Source organism: Protopterus annectens, chromosome 2.part2 (genome assembly GCF_019279795.1).
Source record: "Protopterus annectens isolate FY-2018-M chromosome 2.part2, PAN1.0, whole genome shotgun sequence".
NCBI classification, from domain to species: Eukaryota; Metazoa; Chordata; order Ceratodontiformes; family Protopteridae; genus Protopterus; species Protopterus annectens.
In genome coordinates this window covers 839229681-839254004 of record NC_056730.1, presented here as the reverse complement: position 1 = coordinate 839254004, position 24324 = coordinate 839229681, and the positions used below count along the sequence as shown (strand labels likewise).

Genomic DNA, 24324 nt, shown 5'->3' with positions numbered 1-24324 from the left:
GAGGCGTGGCCCATATTTTGCACCTGCAGGACCTTTCATGGATTCCACATCAGTTTGGAGGTGTGCAAATAATGCTTAGCACATGTTTTCCACTGTGATTTTCTGGACAGGGACTGTGGTCAGGATTTGTATATCCAGTGTGATTACTATATGGTCTGGTTTTACCAGTGAGCAATACACTTCTCATCTTGACATCCCGTACCCATGTTGCTGATTATCACATCCAGTATGCTTGCCCCTCTTGTGGGGGTACGTTGTTCCTGGGCCTTTTGGTTTGTGGATTCGATGAACTTTTGTCCTACACTGTTGCAGCTGGTATAATGCTCCCAGTCTATGTGTCTGGGTATTTGCAGTCGCCCAATATAATGTGGTTTGGAGGACTTGATATATTCATGTATTCCAGCATGGGCTGGATGCAGTTCCTGGTGTTGGGCCAGTACTCTGTAGCAGGCTATACACTGGGGGGCAGTTTTAGCCACTGTTACTTGAGCATGGCTAGTCCATGCTGCTTTTGTGGTGGTACCAACATGGGGTGTGGTTATCCTTGACAATTCTTGCTGGTCACCCTCCTTTTGTAGCTTGTTCCAAGTTTTGAGGATGTACAGCACAGTATGAGGTGTAACCTGGTAGTATTAGGGTGCTGTTGTGAGCCTTGACTCAGATTTCTGTTACAGCACAGTTATCAACATTCTCCATACTGGGTGGGCTTAGACTGCATGCATCTTGCTGTTTGAACTTATCCCTTATCTTATTCTTATCCCTTCTGGTACCTATGGAGATAGGTTTGTGTTTTGAGCCTTACCTATTCAGGGCACACTGTGCGTGACAACAGCCTTTGCCAGTATCCATACGGCCTGCACTGATAGGTGCACGCCAGTCCTAGCAGGTGGTGCATCATGTCATGCTCAGCATGTCATCCCAGACTGGCACACAGTGGGTCCCCTTTGCCTAACTGCATTACTTCAGCAATTGTTGCACTTCATCATCTCATTGTCCTGTTGTGGCATGCTGCTTGTTGAGGGTAGGATGTTAGTCGGGGTCCTCAGGTGTGCATATGGTACTTGGTGTTACATTACTTAACACATAGCATTCATGCCTCAGGTGGTGCTGCAGGGCTGCCTCTGTCGGATGCACATATTACACTTCCCTGTACATGTTTGTGAGCAGGTTGTGTCACGTTAGGCATCCCTGTTACTACATGAGTGAGTCAGAGAGGGTATCATTCCCAAGGTTCCTACTGAGCCAATGTATGTGCTATCGTTGCCTCTTTGCCAAGGCCAGGGCATACTGGGCACACCTCCTTCTGCCTACTGGGGCAGGCTCAGGTTGTTCCTCCTCCGAGTCACGCTGTGCCTGTGGTGGCCTTGGCGATGGTGGGGGGCTGTTTGGCCCAGCCCTATGCTGGTCCTGCTGCAGCTGTTTTCGCAAGATCATATTATGTAGCATAGCACATACCATGACAATTTGGGTACATGTAGTTGGTGTGTACTGCAAGGCTCCACCAGATGTGTCCAGACACGGAACCGTGACTTGAGCAGCCCAAACACACGCTCTATTACATTACGTGTTTGTGCGTGTGCCTCATTATGGCGTTCCTGTTCAGGTGTGTGTGCGTTTCTGATGGGTGTCATCAGCCACGGCTCCAGTGCATATCCTGCATCCCCCACTAGGTGTTCGTGCGGGATGTCCCCATTGGCAAATGTCTGGTACAGCTGCGTCAAATGCCAGATGTGGGAATCGTGGTAGCTCCCAGGACAGCCAGCACACACATTCATTATTATGCCCTGGGCATCACACACGACCTGGCAGTTGATTGAGGGGAAGCCCTTGCGGTTTATATAGGCCCTACCCCGCTCTCCTGCTGGTGCTTTGATGCGTATGTGCGTGCAGTCTATAGCACCCAGTACCTCAGGGTATTCTGCTATTTGCTGGAAGAGACACATGTTGCTGGCCAATACCTCACGGGCATTGGGGAAGTATACATGATCACCGACATGTGCTGACATGGCATCCAGGAACTGGTGCAGTACCCTGGAAGCTGATGCCTGTGATATCCCCATCATATCGCCAGTTGGTCTCTGGAAGGTACCTGTTGATAGTATTCTTAGGCCAACACATACCTTGGTTTCCACTGGGATGGGTTCCCCTCTGTTGGTTCTGTGTGTGAGGCGTGGCCTGCACAGCTCCACTATTTGCTGCAGGAGGTCTCTGTCCACTCTATAGCGCTCTACTATCTCCAGCTCATGTAACCCGTGGTAGGTGACCCTGGGCCTGTACACTCTTCTCCGTCTCCTCACTGCGGGTTGTCTGGCACCATCTGCATTGTCACCACCCTCAGCAAGTCGCCTATGTCTCATTATGACAGCTATGGCAGCCCCTAACATTTCTGCTCTGAGTTCAGCTTTTTCAGTTTTCACTTCTGATAACTTAACTCCTGTCTTGCAGTGTCTCTTGAGAGAAACATTCTGCACTGCTGTTTGCAGAGTTGTAAGTGCTGGGCTGGCCTAGTATTCTGCCTGTGTAATTGCCTGCATCTAATTGTTTTCACCTGCTAGCTCCAGCAGTATTCCCTGCTAACTTCCTAGTACATCTGTTGCTTCCTTTTTCCTCTCTGTTTCCTCAGGGTGGAGCCGTGTGCAAACCAGCAGAAACACGCTCACAGTGGCTTACACGCGCGCACACATACTTACACAGTTTTAAATCTGCTTATTCGGTTTTAAACGCGTGCGCCAGCAAACAGTGTTAAACATCTCCCAACACGCTCCCACATGCTTAGTCTGCCTTACAGCGCACACTGTCTTACGCAGCGCACACCTTACCGCTTCATGGCGCTGCGTCTTATACACATCCAGCAAGAAACTTTGGTGTAGGCAACAGTGTACACCTTCCATTTCTTGACTTTCTCATGTTTACTTAGTGGCACACCTCCTTCCTTGATATCTCTCTGACATCTGTCATGTAACTCTACCTTCCAATGAACTCCATCCCTTTCTACCATTCCCCCCTGTGATGTCACCTATCTCCTACTCTGTTCCTCCCCCTTCTGTAACTCTTACACTACTCAGAATGTGCTCATTTGCTATGTGACAGTGGAATTCAGTATCCTTACCCTCATTTGCATCAGATTGCCTACTAATGCTTAGTTACATCTCTTAGACTTGGCTTCCCCCCTTGGCAACCACTACACGGTGGCCATGTTGGTTTTTCTATGCTGGTCCCTCCATTGACATTCCATGTATTGCATAAAACCTACATTTGTAGGTTTAAAACCTTCGTTTTCATGTTTTATGCAGCACAGCCCGTTTGCGTGGGGCTGTGCTGGGTTTATCGGCAATTGCCAAAAAAAATTATATTTTTAATATTTTTGCATGGGGTTGCATTGCCAATGGCCACATATTTGGCCATTGGCATGCTGCCTATAACATATGCACCCTTTATTTGGAGCTGACATGGCTCCATTGCGTGTTGCAGAAGCGTGCTCAGTTGTCAACTGAGTACATTTCTGCAGCTAACACGGCTCTTACACGGGCTGTTCTTGGCTTCCTGGATCGCTAATCAGCCTCATTTGCATGCTATTCGGCTGCAAGTGGGCTGATTAGCTTAGCCACGCCCACTCCGTGTAAGAGCCGTTTTAGACTGACTCTTACACGGACTTTGGGCTGTTCCTGGATCGCGAAGGCTACATGGAGTCTTACACTACTCTTAGACTCCGTGTAAGCCTTCGTGAATCCGGCCCAGTGTCTTTTATCAAAATGACTTTGTGGTATCAGAATTTATTAAACACACATATGTATATGTATATTCTCCTATTATATTTCAAATATTTATTCCTACATTTCCGTTTTTATATTTCTTTGACATTTCCAGTCCATATATAATACAACAAAGTTTTGTGATGGTTTATAAAGGTTCGTAAAGAAAATAAAACATACAGTCCCTGTTTAATACTTGTTTTCTTAAATGCAACATTAATCTCTGAAAGTTTTACCAGCAAGAGGGAAAAATGAAGGCCATCTAGCTGTCCAGTAGTGACAGATTCATCATCACAAAATGTTCATATAAAAATTGTAATCCCTTCTACCAGTGAACCCCGTAGATGTTGGTAAGCAATTGTCCTTAACTTCTGGGTTCCATCTCACCACTAGACTATTTTTTTAGACTCCATGAGCTTCGTAATGGTTAGTCTCTTATAGACACCTAGATGTTGCCATCTCAGACCCAAGACCTTTTGATAAAGGTAGGTTCCTTTTTCACACCTGGTGAATCCCACAACATACATATTACTTCTGACATCATATTTGTCTGCATTCTAGGAACTTCATTAACAAGGCAATTTCTTAGTTAAAAGAAAGGATTGCAACTATTGATGAAATGGCCAGAAATTGTATGTCTGATATCAGAATGTCAAGACTTGAATTTAGCCTGCAGTTTAATGAGGTTTTTTTTCATTATTATTCGATACTACAAAAGGGCTGTCAGTTTCTTTTTAGCTGGATAGTTATTACCTTTAAAAGAGTTTAATGGAGACTATGATACTTTCAGAGTAACAAAGGGCATTCTACTGTTTCTGACAAACATTTTACACTTACTCTGCAGACTTTACAACAGTGATCAATGATCACAATAAACATGAAGGCAATATCAAACATTGATGCTTTCAAAACTCAGACTTTCAAGTGCTCTTCAAAGTATGATTTAACACAAAAGGGAAGATTTTAGTTTTCATTCCAAGACTGTATTTATGTATGTATGTTTACAAAACAGTTATTAAAGCAACTGATTTTTTTCTTGATATTAAACGAGAACAATTAATATATGCTCAGGATTGACTAGTTCATTGTTTTCTCCACAGGTTTATTATTACTACATTATTTTATTTCATTGACTGCTAAAGTCTTTCTTTTATTAGTGGTTATGATATGAAGAACTCGGGTAAATAAATACAAAATGTCCTTTATTTGCCGTTAAATGTAATTTGGCATGAGTATGCAAAAAGCATGTATCACTTCTGTTTTCTAAAGTACTCATCAAACTGATCATCAAAGTTGAATTTAGAGCAGCCCTACACCAGCACATTTATAAAGTATATAGCAATAACCAAGGAGTGGGTATGAGTATAGTGAAGATTTACCCATGGTTAGCATGGTTTGATCACGTGAGCAAAGCTCGAGCCATAAATGAAAAAGGGCACCTCATGACCCAGTCAGACTATCCCAGAAAACAAATACCAAATAAATAAACCTATGAGTCAGTTATTGCTATCATATGATTACATTATTTAAGAAAGAAACTGCTTATTTTTTTTAAAAAATGTCTTAGTATAATGGTGCCGTGATGTTCCTCTCCATTGTTTTCGCATTCTTCCGTGTTTGTAAATGTATTGTGCATGTGCATGGGGCTTACATTCCCACACTTGCACAGTACATCAGTACTGTGGAAAACAAGCAATGGAGGAAGGAAGATCTCCAGTGCTTTTTTTTTTTTAATTATAATAGTTGGACAGTTGAGAGGTGTTAGAGATTATGAATATAAGGCTGAAATTAATTCTGTTGTAAATATGCTGAAAGATAAAGCATATAATAAAAAGTTTGCTTGAATATATGTATAGAGTTTAGCAATGTAAAATGGGCATTCATACTATATGTATAACAGACAGGCTTCTCTTCACAGCATCAAAAAAAGCCTAGCAAAGCAATATTGGAAAGTAAGTATTACATGATTTTCTCATGTTTGCAGAACAAATATCTATTAACAGGCATCCTTTTTTATAAACTCAGCAATACGTGATGTTTTTTCAATAGGAACAGAACAGATGTTTCCTTTCATACTTCTGTTATTCTGATTGCATGCATTTGTGCATTTTCACATCAGCAGAACTGCTGACAGGACAATAGAAAAGTGTAAAAAATGACATTATGTGACTTCTCACAGAAGGCCAAAAAGGATACCAAGAGGAAATAACAAAATCTATGTGCGTGACTACCACTCTGTATAACAACTGTAGTAATTCAGTTATGTGAGAGAGGGACAGAGAGAGGGATTTTGTAGAAGTCATCATTCATATCTGTAATGAAGTAAAACTTTGTAAATATATGCTACAAACTGACAGAAAGAGTACGTGTTGTTTGTTATAAAAATAAGTTATCTGTAACTGTGCTTAAAGCTGAAAAATATCTTTCTTTATCAGTGTGCAATTTGAAAAGCTTGGTGCTTTAAACAGGCTACAGATGGAGTCATGCAAAGCTCTGTGTCTCCAATTCAGCAGTAAACAGCACAGCAAGACTGCGTGTCTTAAGAAGACTTTGGATCCAGCACAGCATAGAAGCAGAGCACACACACAAAATACATTTTTCAAGAGTTAAGAGAGAGACAGGGCAGAAATACAAGAAAAATCAGGTGTGTTTCTTTAGTTTTTAGGATGTACCTGATTTCCTTATATTTATTCTGCACTCCATATGTACCTCTCAACTCAAGAAATATGGACAAAGCCATATATAAAGGGGTCAAAGGCTCCAAAAGGGGACTGATTGTAAATGCTGCTCTTATAAACTTAAAAAGCTGTGAGAAGAAGACTATTTATGTAATTGTGCATTGTTTGAAGTAAAGAAAGTCTGAAACTGAAATGGGTGTCATTATTTAGTGACTTTGTTCTTCAGTAATTTTGTCAGAAAACCACAAATTTTATGAGGAACAGCTAAAAAATATGAGGCAAATTTTAAATAATTGAGTCTAATGCCTCTGTACTATATATCAATAGAAAAAATGTCTGGCTGCTCAACGGTACTTCAGTGACCAGACTTTTTTTTTTTTCTATTGGTGTGTGCTCAATTTGCAATGGGAATGCTGGTTGGACTGACCAATCAGTGTACACTTTTATGAATACTAATGAGTTATCATCGTACAATTTTATATATGTCACTCTCACTACATAAACCTCAGTATCTTGTGGCATAAAGTTTTCACCAAAGGCAACTTTATTGATAAGAGTTTTAAAATGTTTTTGGGATATAGAGGGATGTATTGCTATGCAAATTGATTTCTAAGATTGTTACAAGTATAATTTAAGTGTCATAATAATAGTTTGAATCAAGGGTGATTTTTTATAACATAACAATCTATTTAAGAGTCATTAGAGAAGTACAAAAGAATATAATTTCTTCCATTTATGTATTTTTAAAGTTCTCATAACAATCATGAAGAAGAAACAAACCTAAAGATCCAAATTCCCTGGTGATGAAAAGTTGGATGGTTTGGTTAGCCTCTTGTGTGGTAACCATCTGGGAAGTCGGAGCAAATCTCAAAACACCATACGGCTCATCACTAGCTTCTACAGTCAGCACAGCTTCAAACCCTTGACTGTCGAGAACTGCGAGGCCTGAAGGTGAAACACCTATGAAGACAAACAGAAATCATAGATTTAATGACTGTCTTGTGTTTTCAAATGACAAGATGCACTGACCTGATGCTACAGATTGCATATTCTAATGATAACAGTGGAAATACAGCATGAGATTACCATGAGAAATTTAGTCAGCTTTGAGAGTGTTCCATAGATAACTTAATTATGGCCAATTATCATTTATGCAGCTATCAAAAGCATGTCAAATGTGATTTTAAAAAGTCACAGTTGTTCTGAAACAACCCCACGAATGGCAGCACTACATCAGTTTACAGAATTTTTGGTCATCGCTAAACCTAATAAAATGAATTATATAAATTGCATTGATATATTCCAGGTAAAAGACAGGGCAACATTATGCCTGGTCAAAGAACATAAATGTCTAACATTTTCTTCTTACATTCAGTCTTGCCTACTATGCCAAAAAAAGAAGTTATGTCCTCGCCATAACATTCCATGTTTGTAGTCCATCTCACCCTTCTTTCTTACATATGGGATTGGAGCCGATCCTTGGCTCTGACTCAGCCTATTACAAAGCTCAAAGTCTCTTAGTTGGCTCATGGCTAGGTAGGTATCCCATAGTGCACTAGTACAATCCCCAGATCTTGCTTGCTGCTAAACTATAGAAAGATAGAAAAAAGTTATCCAGAAAGAACAATAATGAAAGGTCTCCACCCTACCAAGGGCAACACAATCCTGTCTCCAGATCCTTCCAGGATGGGGATAGGGTGGGTGGGTTCATAAGAATGAAGGGTGAGATGGACTACAAACATGGAACGTTATGGTGAGTACATAACTTCTTTATGTTCTGTAGTCCTATCTCACCTTCATTCTTACATATGGGACAGCGTCCCTAGCACCTTATTCCTGGGTGGCTCACGGGAAAATACTCCTGAGTATCGTGGAACCAAAGGAGGCTCTACGTCTTGAGATCATGTCCAATTTGTAATGAGTGATAAAAGTATGCGGGGTAGCCCAAGTAGCTGCTGCACAAATACTGTCAATTGGGGCCCTGGCTTGGAATGCAGCAGATGTAGACTGGGATCGTGCAGAATGAGCCTTAATTTTGAACGGCAGAGTCTTTCCATTGGAGGAATAAATAAATGAAATACAGCTCAAGATCTAATTTGACAGAGTAACTTTAGAGACTGGCAGACCTAGTCTAGAATCTGAAAAGGATACAAATAACTGGTCTGACTTTCTGAGTTTCTTAATCCTATGGAGGTAGGACCGTAACTGCCTGTGAACGTCTTACTGGTGAAATTTGTATTCTGCTGCGTTAGAATGATTGGGAAAGAATGCCTGTAATTCTATAGTTTGGTTCAAATTAGAGTAAGAACAAACTTTAGGGATAAAGGAAGGATTTGTACAAAGAGAAACTTTGTCTTTTTGGAAAAATCAAATAAAGAGGCTTTATAGACAGTGCTTGTAACTCTGAAACTCGTCTTCCAAGACAGAAATTTCAGAAGGCACGAATGAGCAGGTTCAAAGAGCGATGAAGTTAACTTGGACAGGACAAAGTTCAGATCCCAGGAAGCTACCAGTTTCTGAAAGGGGGTTCTTAGCAAGGTAGCCCCTTTAAGGAAGGTTGTACACAATCTGTGTGACATCAGGTTAGACTCATGATGACCCAAATGAAAAACAGATATCGCTGCCAATTGAACCCTAATTGTGGCAGCAGCAGACCCCTGATGGAAGAGTTCAGACAAGAATTCTAAGACCATTGGGATGGATGCAATGTAAGGATCTACATTCCTTTCTTCAGCCCAGATGGAAAACCTTCTCCATTTGCTAATGTATAACTTCCTAGTGGAAGGTTTATATGAAGATGTGAGGATGTAGGTCACAGCAGGTGAAAAATCATGAAGTCTGACTAGGGATGGAATTGGAGCAGCCACACTGTCAAGTTGAGGGTGTGGAGACTGGGGTGAAAGGAGCCTGACATGTGTGTCAAGAGGTCTGACACTGGGTCCAGAGTCCATGGATGAGAGAGTGATAAGGCAGACTTCTCCCAATTTATTGTAATCCCCAACTGGGAACAAAGTTGGATAGTGAAATCTCTGGTTTGTAGGAGTAGATGCCTGATGGGGATGGTCAGAAGCCAGTCGTCCAAATACAGAAACACTTGGAATCCTAGACGTCTCAGGTGAGCTGTCACTACCGCCATACATTTGGTGAACACCCTGGGGGCTGTGGTGGGACCAAAGGGCAGAGCATGAAATTGGTAATGACTGGCTCCCAGCCGGAAGTGTAAATGACTTCTCGATGCTCTGTCGATTTTTATATGGTAGCACACATCTTGGAGGTCTATGGATCACATCCAATTGTCTTTCCCTAACAGAGGGAGTATAGACTGCAGTGCCACCATCTAGAACTTGGCCTTCTTTATGGATTCATTTAGTTTGCTGAGGTCCAAGATGGGCTTCCACTCCCCTGTACGTTTTGGCATTAAAAAGAATCAGGAGTAAGTTCTGGATCCTATCTGGTCTGTGAGGACGGTTTGGATGACTCCATTTGCGAGCAACTTTTTCACTTCTACAGTTGCTTGATCCTTGTGATTGGGTGAAACATCTGGGATCTTCTTGGGAGTGTAAGGTGGAAGAGAAAAGGGTATGGAGTAACCTCTGGTTACTATTCTTTGTACCTATTTGTCTTGTATGATGTTTAGCCAGGCTTCTGGATACAAAGAAATTTGACCCCCGACTGGCTCCAGAGAAGCACAGCCTTGCCTCACATCAGGAGCGCTGATAGGGATGGCCTCGAAAAGAATCACTGCCTCCCTGGTTTTGCAGGCCACCCCTGCCTCTAGGGCGACGTCTACCATTAGCTCCTCCTCCTCTGCATCTAAAGGAGGAGTCACCCTGTGCATCCAGGAAAAATCTCTGGGGCTTCTTGACTCACATCTTACCACCTCTCTGACCCTTAGAATATGGTCTAGAGGGGACAGTAAAATATACTCCCATGGCAGAGAGTTTTCCCTTCTTGTTCACACCTGGTGAGTGTATCTTTTACCTTAGGTCCAAACAATGAAGAACTATCAAAGGGGGCGTTGGTAAAGGTAGACTTGAACAGCTCCGCAAAGTTGCATAAGCGCATCCAGGAGTGTCTCCTAAGGGAAACTCCTGAACCTGCTGCCCTGCTCGCTCCATCGGCTGCATAAGAGATCAACCTCATGGAGGAGTTCACGATGGAATTTAAGGTGGACAACTGAGCAGACACCTTCTCAGGGACTCCTTCAGAAGATGTACCTTGAAGAGTATCTCCTAACTCCTTAAGGAGATCTCTCTGAAGCCTCGTAAAATGTGTTAGATAGTTCAGCGATCTGAGAGTGAAAGCCGCTGAAGGGAAGATATGCTTCCCATATCTATCCATCGTTCGAGACTCCTTATTCTGCGGATGGACAGAAGAAGATGTCTCCACTAACTCCTTCTTAGTGGCCGCTGCCACCACCATGGCATCTACAGGCATGCCCTTGGACAGAAACTCTTTCTCTTTGGGGGCAGACAGAAATTTATTAGGTCTTCTGGGAACTGGCTCCATGGCATCAGGAGTCTCCCACACCTTCCAACTAATGAGATCTAAAAGTTCATCAAAAGATGGAGAGACCCAAGAGGCTGACGGTTGAGACCCGAAAGCCCTCAGGTACACTGACTCCTCATCAGAAGGGGTGACAGTGGGCCAGCCACCTCTCCGCTTAAGGATCTCTAAGATGTCTACAAAGCAGACATCATCAGAGGATGACTTGGGGGACCCTTCTGACTCCTCGAGGTCAGTGTCGAAAGCAATGGACTTATCCTGAGAGTTTACATGCTTCTCTTCCATATCCTCTTCCGAGGGGGCTCCTCAGAAGGGCACTCTGGGGAGGACTCGGAAGACTGGGGGCCACCAACCGGGGGCTTCTGAGACTGCGGGTCTTTGCTGTCGAGACAGAGAGTAGGTGTTGAGACAGAGGTCGGTGTCCAAGGGGGAACAGTGTCGGTATCCTTGTGTGGAGCTGATGAGTGAGACAGCACACTCCTCATCATCTCAAATGCAGATCTCTCTGGCTCCGGAGACCACCTCGGCACTGAGGAAATGGAAGAAGTCATCAACTTCAGAGCAACCAGTTCTGAAATAGATGTAGGGTCTGAACTCACTGTAGCCAACGCACCAAGAGAGAGACTCGGAACCGAGGAGGTTCGGGTCCAAGTGTCTCTGTCAGGGCCGACCAGTGAGCTTTGGCTCCTAGACACCACAGATGGTGCCGAAGGGGTCGGAACAGAAATCGGCTCTGAGACAGCCTTGAGGGGAGCTGGAACTGAGGGTTCCACAACAAATGGTACCGAACACTCCGGCTCCGAAGGCCCAACATGGCTCAGAGGAGGAACCACAATGGGGGTGGACTCAGGTGGCTCCGGAACCTACTGGGTTGGAGTCAACAACATTTTTGGCAAGGCAGATGACTTTAGGAGTCTAAGCACTACTCTGTCCACATCTTCTTCTGACAGGCTCCTGGAGAATCTGGATGACAGGGTAGGCGATCTGTATCGCAGCAGAATTGGAGATCTTAGAGTTGGGGAGACCGGCAAGGGATCTCTGGACCGGCTCCGATGTAGTTTTTTAGTAGTCAGCTCCGAAATGCCTGGGGCCAAAACTGAAGTGCCAATATCAACAACCTCAACCGGCTCCGAGGACAGTGGAGCCGAGGAGGTAGAAGTCTTATCCAGTTTAGATTGTTTTTGAGGAAGTTCCAATACACTAGTCAGCACCTGAAAATGCCTCTTGGCTGACTTAACCTTCTCTTTCTTAGAAGAATGTGATTTTGAAGAGGAAGAAGAACTCATTATGTCTTCTTCCTCGAAGGAAGGCTTGAGGAGACCTTTCAAAATGAACTTGTTCTTCCGCACTTGAAGAACTCTGGAGCTGAAGGAATGGCAGAATAAACAAGTTTCCTGCGAATGAATGGCTCCAAGACAATCCGTAATTGACATCTTCTGGGAGCACTTTACACATATTTTGAAACCCGAAGGTTTGTGGTCTTTAGACTCTTTAGACATAATAACTAGCTAAGCAGGAACATACAAACACAATGAGGACTAGGTCCTCTAACTTAAACGGGCCTAACCATAACAACACACACACACAAGGAAAGAAGTAGAGAGAACTAGGTCCTCTAACTTAAACAGGCCTAGCCCTGAGGTTGTTGTTGTCTTTCGGCTTTTCCCAGTTAGGCGTCTCCACAGTGGAACTCCGGTCCGCTAATGGTTGGCAGTAGATTTTCATGAACGCCGAGGTGCCAGCTCGATGTTCAACCTTCAGTGAAGGCACACCCATTTACGCATGTCTTTCAAATGCCCACCCAACCGTAGGGAGGACATGCAGACTCCACACAGAAGGCACTCCCCGCACTCCAGCCGGGAATCGAACTGGAGAACCTCTTACTGTGAGGCAACAATGCTACCACTGCAACACCGCGGCCTAGCCCTGAGGAAAAAACAAAATAAGCAGAGAACTAGGTCTTCTAACTTAAATGGATCTAGCTAGATAGGCTAAGTCATAGAAAAAAAAGGCCAGAAACTAGTAAAAGGCAAGGAACTATCAAAAGACACTGCACACAAGCTAAATTTCTAAACATCTAAATTTCTAACTGTCTAAATTAGAAATAAAGGCCCAAAAGGTGGACCCACAGAGAAAACTCTGTAATAATCAACAAACACTGCACATAATATAACAGCAAATATAAGTATGAAAACGCAACGCTAATTAGAAAACTAGCACACAGGATACCAAAATTGAAAACAACAAGGGCCAATGGCCAACCAGTTCTCAACAAACTAACTAATTTAAATGTCAAAAACACTCCAAAGGGTCTGTAAACACTCCTAACACTACTAAACTCTATCTAGAAAAAGATAATTTGCTATATGCAAACAGGAAAGTAATAATAATAGAAACAGTTTTGAATGTAGCCACGGCCAAGCAAGAAGCAGTTCTGAACTTGTAGATGCGGCAAACGATATCTGGGGATTGTACTAGTGCACTACAGGATACCTACCTAGCCATGAGAAAACTAAGACACTTTGAGCTTTGTAATAGGCTGAGTTGGAGCTGAGGATCGGCTCCGAACCCATATGTAAGAATGAAGGTGAGATAGGACTACAGAATATCAGACCTTTAATATGATGGGCAAATGAGACAAAATTGCTTATCTACTTATATGGATTGCCATTATAAGCAACTATATTTGATAACTGATATTTAATGGCGAGTATGGGCTCTCATTATTATAGCACTTCAAACAACCAAAAATAAGCTAGGACAAATCCAGACACAGAAAAAGAAATCTACTTAAGTGCACATAGCAGATTTGCATTCTAAGTTTTAAACTTTCCCATAAAACAGGTTAAAAATTTCCATTGTATCATTTTATTATTATCATGAGTAGTATTGAAGCTGAATGCCTTGAAAGTGTCTGAAAATAAATGCCTAGCCCAGACCCAGAGGCTTAGCTAGGATGGTATGAATGGGCAATTACTCCAACGTAAAGCATTAGGAGGCATGATCTGAAGATGTCAATCAGTCTTAAGTGGGTTACTGACATTCAAAATTAATGTCGGTATTGCAGTTGCAGTCAGAACTGAAATATTTCAGTGTTCCATGTGTGGTATAAACTGTAGAAGCTGCTTGTTTCAAATGTAGCAAGCAGTTTGATGCAATTTAAAAATAGCTGGAAGTGGTGTTTGTGTGTGTGTGTGTGTGTGTGTGTGTGTGTGTGTGTGTGTGTGTGTGTGTGTGTGTGTGTGTGTGTGTGTGTGCGTGCGAGCGTGTGTGTGTGTGTCACACTCTCTCTCTCCCTCTCCCTCTGTCAAGGGCAGGGTCAACCTAACATGATCACAAGTCAAAAATGAGGGTTCTGATATTTGCATTTACACACTAAATAATTGTATGGAATATCAGCCTTCCTGGAGAATGTAAAAGAGGTGTTGATGATGGTAGCTTCTTCAGACAGTGGCTTCTGAGTTTGTAATCTTAATGAAACCCTCTGCTGCACATCTGTGGAATGAAATAGATACCTAGAGGGCATGACTGGGAGGAACAATGTTTTGTACGTAAACTGGAGTTGCAAGGTATTACTGCAGTTATGTTCAGTACATGGATTTTCCATAACAAACCATATCACTGGAGCTAAAGAATCTCATATACATATTTGACAAAAGAGCACCTTGAGCTAAAGATCTGTCTTTCTTTTCTGATCACAGCATCAAAGCTAAGCTCATATGTCTAAGAAATATGGATTAAGAAAAAGGTAGATCTGTCTGCTTAAGATGAACTACGCTAAGTGGATGGTGCAATTGCCAGACAGACATAAACAATGCAAAAAAGTAATGAGCGTCTCTTGGGAACATCTGCTGGAAACTTCTGTGTGAAGAAATCTTTTCATTATGAGAATGAGAAAGAGAACATTAAATCCAAAAAAACTCAGTCACTGAGATACAAATAAGGAGCTGAAGCCTAATTATGGTTAATTTCTATCATGGTTTTGAACTGAAAAACCTGCTCGGGGAATCTCAACAGTGAAAGAAAATGCTGGGCTCAAGAAGGTGGTCTTCTGGCCAATGCACTTGTAATGCTATCCTTGTTTATCTGAGATGTGTTGGCATGACAAAATGGCCAGGTGGTTGTTAAAGGAAAGCATTATCGTGGGAAAATCCTGGATAGACCACAGAAAAAGTCAAACATAGGGTCTCAGTTGTGGCTTGGCAAACTGATCAGCATGTTAGCAGGGAGACACTCGGCTTTGCAATGGTTATGATAAGGAAAGGTGGGAATTGTGCTTACCACTCTGTAGGAGACTGATGTGAAGTACAAGGAACAATTACAGGAATGTCTTTACCTGGTAGACAAAGTGGGTGAGTTATCATTACTGCATCTGAAGTTATTGACCTCAGCAGAATCTTCCATTGTAGCACGTTTGTAGGTGATGAGTGTACAGGAGCTCTGGTCTAGTCATTGACTGGACTGGGGTAGTGGTTCTAACACACCTCTTCAATGTTACATGTAAAATAGGAAAGTTGCCTCTGGAATTGGAAACTGTGGCATTTGAATACATTTTTAAGAAATGAGGCAACAGGGTATTTTCCATTTCTTTGGGGATCACACTAGTCAATCTCCTAGTAAAGCCTATGGCAGATTGCTTGAGAAGAGATGCTGGAATATCAAACCTCTGATTCTGAAGGAATAACTCACATACAGTTCACATTAAGAATCAACTCTTCTGCCTTGCAAAATTGTGTGAGACATTGTAGGAGTATGGTAACCCACCATTCAGTTGCTTCCAGGATTTGAGGAAGATTCATGACAGAATGCCCTGGCACATTTCGTAGGAGGTCTTGCTGGAGTATGGAGTACAAAAAACACTACCACATGGCCCACATTTCCTGTATGAACAAAATGACAGCTATGTTTGACTTCACAGCATTAAGTGAAACTCATTCAAGATAACTGCTAGAATTGCCAAGGGTTTATTTTGTTGTTGCATCAGTTTATGATTTTTCAGTGGGGGAATATCAAAACACAACCAAGATCTAGAGGGTGCTGAGTTATGGTGGGATCCAGTGATCAAGAGCTCTGTTGCTTGTATATGATGCTGTCCTTTGGTTTCATCCAGCCATGCCCTGTAGCACACACACACACACACACACACACACACACACACACACACACACACACACACACACACACACACACACACACACACACACACATGCATGTACATGTACACCTCACACTCACACATCAGATGAAAAGTAATGCTTCAGAATTTGAGGAAAGAAAACAGCTGCTGTTAATGGGCAAGTTCAAGTATCTAAGGAGTTTTGTCTACAAGCGACAACAAAGAAAGGCATATAACTAGCAAGCTGACAGGAACAGCCACTACAGTCCTATGGGTGTTCATATCTACAGTGGGAAAGCAGGAACTGTGTTATCAAACAAAACTTTCAGTTTACTGGTCAGTCTATCTCCTATTCACCTGTGGTTATCAACTGTAGTTGGTAAATTAAAAAATAAGGTCATGTGTACAGGGGACAGAAAAGACATTTCTCCTCAGAGTCATTGGACTTACTCTGTTAGATAGCGTGTGGTTCTCCCAATTCTGGAGTGGTGAGAGAGATAGAGTAGATTCACTCCTTCTTTGTATGGAGTGGCACCATCTATTGCACCCTTTTTTTATAAGAATACCTGTTGACAGTTTCTGTTGAACATATAATGGGCATAATCCAGTGACAGGAGGCACCACGCCAGGGCCAGGACATGCTGCTAAGATAAAATTTCATGTTTGGCTTTAAAACATTTGGAGACCAACCAGGGAAAGCTAGAATCTGTGGTTGAGTGAAAACATAGTCTGTTCTGCCTTCTTTGTCTGCTGTCACCACAAACCACACCAGCAGACATAGACGAAATATGGAGTGAAGTAACCAATTGCTCAATCTGGGATCATGGCTAAGTCCCTAAAATACACATCTGTGAATACATGCTGCAAAAAGTAACTAAAGATTTTGCATTTTTTTTAGCAGATGAATGTTTTGCTAGACAGACTGAAAAACAAATGTAATAAAAAGATATTAGTTTTCAGATATAATGCTGGATTGGAAGTTAATCCACTAGAGAAGTTCAGCCATTGATCTCCCGACACAAACATACCTTGAGTTTTGATATCTGATAAGGTGACTCTGTAATTCTCTTTTTCTTCAGGAATATTGTCATCCAGTAAGGTTAGCGAAATGGCTGCATTCAGTGAAAACTGTTTAAAAAAAGCAGATCAACAAATTAATATCTATACATAAGTTCAACACAGTAGGACAATTTCACATTATTTATCATTCTAAAGGATGTAATCAAGTAAAGGTACAATACACTGAATATCTCTCACAGATGCTATACAGGTACATCAAAAATAAGCACATAAAATTTAATGGTTAAAAAATATATCGCATGGCAGAAAGGTAAAGAAAGATTTTGTTGGACTATACCAAATCATTTGTCAGCTTAGTTGCATTTAGATGTAGAATATGTAGTGACCCCTTTCCCTTACCATTAGAAAATGACTACCATAGAGCAGTACTTGGAGTGGCACATACCACTGCTGCTCACCTCACTCGCATGTTCTTCTACCTCCTTTTCTCGTAACCTTATACAAGTTCAGCATTGCAGATCTCCTTAGGTAATAGGAAATGCAATTGCACAATTTGCTCATATCCTGCTCAAACCCTCATAATTAGCCTGTCACTAACCAACTTTACAGCAACACCTTACATGTCATAGAAGGCTGTGTTCACTTTACGACAGAAAAAGCTGTTGCTCACATCTCTAACATTCTCTTCTAACCCAAAAGCTAAATCTTGAAGTAGGCCTTTTTCTGAACAGCATTTTAGATTCTAGATAATGTTGTTTCCTTCATTCTTCTTTCTTCTTTCATCTGTCCCTTTCTCTTGCCTTATACATGTCCCAGTTAAGAGCAGCACCTTAACTGACAGCTAAGGCAGTCATTCTCTTCTTTCTGTCTCTTCTGCCCCTTTTGTTTTCCAGAGACTAGAACATCTTAACAGCAGCACCTTAGGCAACAGATAAGGGTCGTACATACTTCATGCATTTTCTCCTCCATTCTAACCTCTAGGGCTAAAAAAATAGATTTTCTCTAGAGCAACACCTTAGGTGGCAGATAAAACAGTTTCTCACCTCATCTCTACAACTTTTCTTGGCCTCATTTACGACCTACTTTAGATCCTCATGCTAGGAGGCAAATAAAACTATTGTTTATTGGCCTTTACTAACAAATAGGTCCTCTATCTGATTGCACACTCTCTTCCTTCATCTCTAACACTATACCTGTCTCATTCATAGACCCAAATAACCCCTTCATCTCTCTTCTCTCTTTCTCTTTCTCTCTCCTCCCCTTCTCTTTACTTTACTGCACTGACTAACAGAGCATTTCTATGCGTAATGCATACCATTCACACTGCCACACACAGATGCCTGCTTCTCACTTAACTGCTATACCCCTGTCTCTTCTCTCTCTAGCCTTCCCTGTAGATTTATGCTGCCTGTCTCTTCACACTCACCAGATATACTTCATAATTTGGTTCTCACATATACAACAATAATTCCCCACAAAATATGCAAACATATATCTGTCTCTTATATGCCTAATCCTTTTACTAATGTTAATGAGGTATAGATTAAAATCCAGGTCTCCCCCTTCTTCATCTTCACCTACAAGTGGTGGATTAAGTGTACCTTGGTCCCTGGGCTGTTTTCAAGTCATAGACTCCCTGCATATATTTTTAGGACCGTGCATAAATGCACTAATGCATATGTTCCTTTGACCCTGCCTATCCTCATCTGTAGGGCTATCAAAAGGATCATTAAGGAATTAATAAGGATGTAGGTAACCTTCAAACTTTTGACCCAAGTCAGTTTGGATTTGTCAAGGGCAGATCCTACCTACTTAACCTGGTCAACTTCTTTAAGAAGGTTACTGAAGTATGGGTAAATCAGTAGATACCACACATCTAAACTTGATAAAGGCATTCAACACCATCCCACATTCAGGTATCATAGATAATAGATAACTCTATCAGCTAAATGTAAATCCCAGTTTAACTTGCTGGGTAGCAAATTGGCTCGCAAATAAAACCCAGTCAGTTAGTCTGGCTGGTTCTACCACTTCCAAATGACCTGTCGCTAGTGGTGTACCCCAGGGTTCAATCTTTGGGCCACTCCTCTTTGGCACTTACTTCTCAGAGGTCAAAACAAATGTTAAGTATTTATAACCAAACAAGTTTGCAGACAACTGTAAACTTGGTGCCATCATAAACTCCCCAGAGGATACCAAAATCCTCCTAGAGGACCTTTCCCAAAGAAATAGCTGGTATCAAAACCATGGACAAAAACTTATTGCTAAGAAATGTATAATCATATCCTTTGGCTTGCATGACTTATCTTGTAACATTGACACACACTAACAACAAAACCCTGGGAGTTGCTACAATAGTCAGGGATCTGGAAACCTATGTCGAAAATGAACGGGCTTTTGATCACCACATATCCACTATTGTAAGTAAGTCCTTTTTCATCCCACAGCTTGTATCTAAAAGTATGGTATCCAGTTCTGGGGATGTAATTATTCCACTGTACTTGGCTCTAATCAAGCTGATCATTGAATTAATGTCCTTTTCAGACTGTACCTCTCCAAACACTCGTCACAACTGGAGTGACTACAAAAATCAAGAGCCTAAATCACAAAAGATATGCCAACCATCTCAAAACCTTATCCCTTTTCTCAGTGTCATGCTACTAAGAGACATGCTCTTCCTCATGTATACAGCCTCAGTAGACACTATGTTGTTACACCTATTACACATTTGCAAGTGCAATTATACTGTGAACACTCACGTAAGGCATCCTAATTTTTTTTTGCAACATAAATAGAACATGTTGGAGGGATAGCATTGTATCAACAATAATATCACTTGTATGGAGCCATCTTCCATTCAACATAAAGTGAAGCACTTCTCTTACACTAATCAAATGTAATTTGGATGACTGGATGGATGAGAAGCCACAAATTCAGCCTGGTTTAGCATCAATGTCCCTCACTGATAGGACCAACAAATAAATGTCCCAACATATCCATGTTCCACCCACCTCTGAATTATTCACATGCAAGATAGAAGGCCTAAAGGCTAATATGGAAATGCAAGGATTTGCGTTTTAAGATCCTCACAGATCAATAGCTTAGTAAGTATATAGAATCTATGAACCTGCATTTGCCTTCCTGACTGTTTTAAATTATATTTCTTGTTTAATACAACAATATTTGTTAGAGTTGTTAGAGTGTATTGTAAATTTGCAGTTTTGAATATTTTTCAGTAAGCAGTGGCATAAAATGCATTAATAATGATAAAAGTACCCAGTTCAGAACATTTCAGTAATAAAAGGCCACAAAAATGTTGTCATTATAATCTAATAAAGAGCCATATTCATCTACAAATGCAGTGCTGCTGCCCTTGAAGAATAAATGGCCTAAGTTGCTTTAAAAAAATGGGGTGATGATGGAATTGCCACAAAATCTCCTGAACTAGATCAGCTTTGCAATAGGCAATGGCTGGCAAAAAAGAACAGAGGTTCATGGTTAGTTACCAGGCATACAGTCCAGCAGGCCATTAAGGAGCCCATGCCATACTCCCAATTGCCCCAGAGCTGTCTGTCTTAAGTGACTTGCTTAAGGCCATACAGCAGGTAGATAACGGTGTTAAACATGCAAGCTCTACACCCTTGATTCAGAAAGCAAGTTATTAACAAGTTAAGAGTTTTAGTCCTTTGCACTAACTACCAGACAGAAAAACAGCTTTTAAATAAATGCAGATATTTTTTACTATATGATCTTGCAGATAATACTGCATATTGGATGTTGAAGATCAGATGGCTTTGATCACCAGTCCAAATGATGCAGACTATATGACCTGTTAACCCATTTGAAGTTACTGGAAGCTGTAAGGAAGTTACTGCAAAATATATTGCTAAAATGCAACATTATTAGACTGTATTACGCAATCCAGAGCTATTACTGAATTAATTTGTTCTAATGTTTGATAACTAAAGCAAAACAATTAAAGAGAATATGAATGTTACAGGGCACCTACAACTCATTTTTGAACTCTCTATGTCTTTCCTGTCACTAAGAATAGCTACTCCCTCTGACATCACACAGTATAGGTCTGCTCTACCTGAATGGCTGATAATTCTGTATTGCTAAAGCATATGCTTCCAGAGTCAACAGAGCTGGATCATGGTCAAATGGACACCTATGCAGGGTAATGAATCAGGCCTTTTCCAGCTATTCCAATAACTCATTGTTTTGCTGTCTCTCCCCAATTACCGTAAACATTGCTCAAGCCAGCCAGTGTGCATACTATTTTCATCTTTACTTTTAGTAATCACAGAGATTTGGATTTCATTTAAATCTTTTATTTCAAATTTTACATTAAAAACATTGATATCCATTTTCTAAATAAAACAAACTACTCTCACATTGAAATAAAGACCATGTAAAACAGTAAACTTCTCTTCCCTTGAAACCCACATTTAGAGAAGTGCATCATGCAACCCATTAAGCTACAAGAGACCTGCTGTGATTCATAATCAAGCAACATGTGCTGCATGATTAGTGGCTATATGAATGGTGCAGGACTTCAAAAGACAAATGTGTGTAGCACATCTGCTAGCAGCCTTGGTCAGCCAACTAGACACAAGTGTCCCTTTTCAGTACAATTTATTTATTTATTTATTGTATTCATTTCATTTGTTGACCAGGCAGTGTCTAACTGGGCCAGGAGCCTATTTTCAGCGAAGACCCAGGGACAAAAGCTCCAATATATAACAAATAAGAGTGAAGTGCAGACATATTACAGGTGGTACAGGAATAACTAAGAAGCTAATTACAAAAATAGATCAGAATCATACATTCAAAGCATTACACTTAAACTAGAAAGAGTCAAAATATTTGGCAAGACCGAAGCAATTGAAATTTCAGCAAACAGTTACTGTTATTTAAAATACAGTGACTACATATAAGTAAATATTTATTAATAAAGTATTCTATATTATTGGATGTCCAGTTGAGAGCCAAGGTTCGATGGAAGCCTTCTACCAACTAAGCAGGTGAGAGAAGTAATTTCATGAGACTACAGCATAAGGGCAATATTATGGAAGGGTGGAAAGGTGAGGGGTGCTAGTAAGTTATTAGCCTGGATTATGGCAGGAGCAGAGCCAGTGATTTACTAAGTATTCTTTTAGGAGTTTTTTGAACTCATGACTGTTTGGGATTTTGGTGATGGGCTGAGGAAGTGTGTTCCATAGCAAGGCAATTTTGTAAGAGTAAAGAGAGCCATTGGAAGAGAGGACTGAGAGTGGAGACTTCCAAGGATTGGATTTCTTATTACTGAAGACTGTTATCTTGGTTTTGTTTTGGTTTAGAATAAGTTGACATTAAGCGAGGTGTTTTTTCTATGATTTGGAAGGAAGATTGCATTTTTGTTTGAAGATCTTGGGGAGGTAAGGCTGAGCAGATAAGTGTAGAATCGTCAGCATATTGGACAATAGAGGCATGATTAGTTGCAGAGTTGAGATAATTTATAAATATGCTAAAGAGGAGAGGGCCACGTATGGAGCCTTGGGGTATGCCTACAGAGATGGGGAGAAGGGGGAAAGATTGTTTTCCCATTTAGTAGCTTGCTGATGATTGGAAAGATAGCACTTGAACCAGGTCAGGGATGTGGACTCTAGACCATAGGATGAAAGCTTGTTTAGTAGTAGCTGGTGGAAAACTGTGTCAAAAGCTTTGGACATATCGAGAAAGATAGAAAAGACAAGTTGTTCTTCATTTAACAGATGATGAATGGTGTTGCTGAATGAGAACAGGGCAGTGCTGGTACTATGTTTAGGTCTAAAGCTGTGCTGAGAACTGGATAATAGATTGTGAGTGAGGAAGTGGTTGAGGAGTTGATTGTGGATGCACTTTTCTAGTATTTTTCAAGGGATGAAAGGATGGCTATGGGATGGTAGTTTGTAAGTTCTTTGGATGGTCAACCTTTGTGGAGGGGAATGATATTGGATATTTTCCATAGAGATGGGACATATTGTTCTGAAATGGATCAGTTGATCAGGATAGCTATGGGGTAGGCAATAGAGGGAGCAGTCATTTTTAGAAATTCATTAGGGAGTAGGTCAGCTGCAACACAGCAGGGTTTTAGCTTGGTCAGGAGTGTTTTTATGTAGCTAATTTGGATGGGGGTAAAAGTGAAGTGGGTGGGGTGAGCTATAGTTGGAGGGTGGATAGTGAGAGCTTTGTTTGGTTGGACACCTAGCAGGCAAGTAACAGTATTAATAAAGTGGAAGTTGAATTGAGTAGCTATTGGGTTAGAGTTGTCTGGGGACATTGTGGCTGGGGTTGACGTGTGACCAGGACTGAGGAGATAGTTGATACTTTGCCAGAATTTTTTAGGGTTATTTTGGTGCGACTGTTGACAGGTCAGGAAGTAATTTTGTTTGTCTTTCCTGATTTGTTTTTTAGTTAGATTTTTAAGTTGTTGATAGTTAGAGATGCTTGAATTGTCTCTGGTAGTATGGTATGTGGCCCATGCCCTGTTTCTCTGTTTTAGTAACAGCTTGGTGTCTGTTGTTAGCCAGGGCAGGGGTTTGGCTTTTGAGTGAACTTTCCTGATGGGAGCGAGATTATTAAGTATCTTAAGGAACATATTGTTGAAGTATTGAACTGCCGTATCTAGTTGGAGGCCTTTGAGTGGAGTCCATTTGCATTGTTGTAGCAGTTGATTGAATAATGAGGGGGGAGAAGTTTTTCTTGCTACGGATGTATTTCTAAGTTATGTTGTGTTGGCTATGGACACATTTTCTGTATAGGAAGGTTGGAGTATGGTCACTGAGGGAATCAGGAGGCACCCTGCTAAGCAACTAAGGTTGGACTTATTAGTTAAAATCCAGTCTAATGTAGACTGCTTTTTGGAACGTTTTGTCAAAGTGGGTGAGACAGGTTATGGTTTGGCTGAAGTTAAATAGATTTAGAAAATTGGTGGGGATGTTGGATGCACAGGAGTGCCAGTCAAGGTTGAAGTCACCTAGAATTATAGTTTCCTGGTTGAAGTTGCTGGAAGCCCAGGCTAGTAGACTTTCTATGGAGTGTAGGTTATTACCAGGAGGGAGATAGGTGGTTATGATAATTATTGATTTGTTTAGGTTGATGTCTAGGCAGGCAGCTAGGATTTCTGAGTCTGGCAGGTCATTGGGAGTGCAGCTTATTTGAACAACCATAAGGTTGTCCTTGAATACAATGGCTACTCCACCACCTCTTTTCTTTAATCTGTCTAGTC

The 24324-nt window shown here is 41.3% G+C and overlaps 1 protein-coding gene across 1 annotated transcript in view; it reads right to left on the bottom strand.

Annotated features, from left to right (window-relative positions):
• The window catches only part of ADGRV1 (adhesion G protein-coupled receptor V1), a 3979741-nt gene that overhangs the window by 2965075 nt on the left and 990342 nt on the right, over positions 1-24324 (bottom strand). Inside the window, exons 36-37 of the mRNA XM_044064182.1 lie at positions 17081-17180; positions 7211-7390 (exon numbers count right to left, since the gene is read on the bottom strand). Of these exons, the coding sequence (XP_043920117.1) occupies positions 7211-7390; positions 17081-17180 (280 nt within the window). The remainder of the gene's footprint in view (positions 1-7210; positions 7391-17080; positions 17181-24324) is intronic.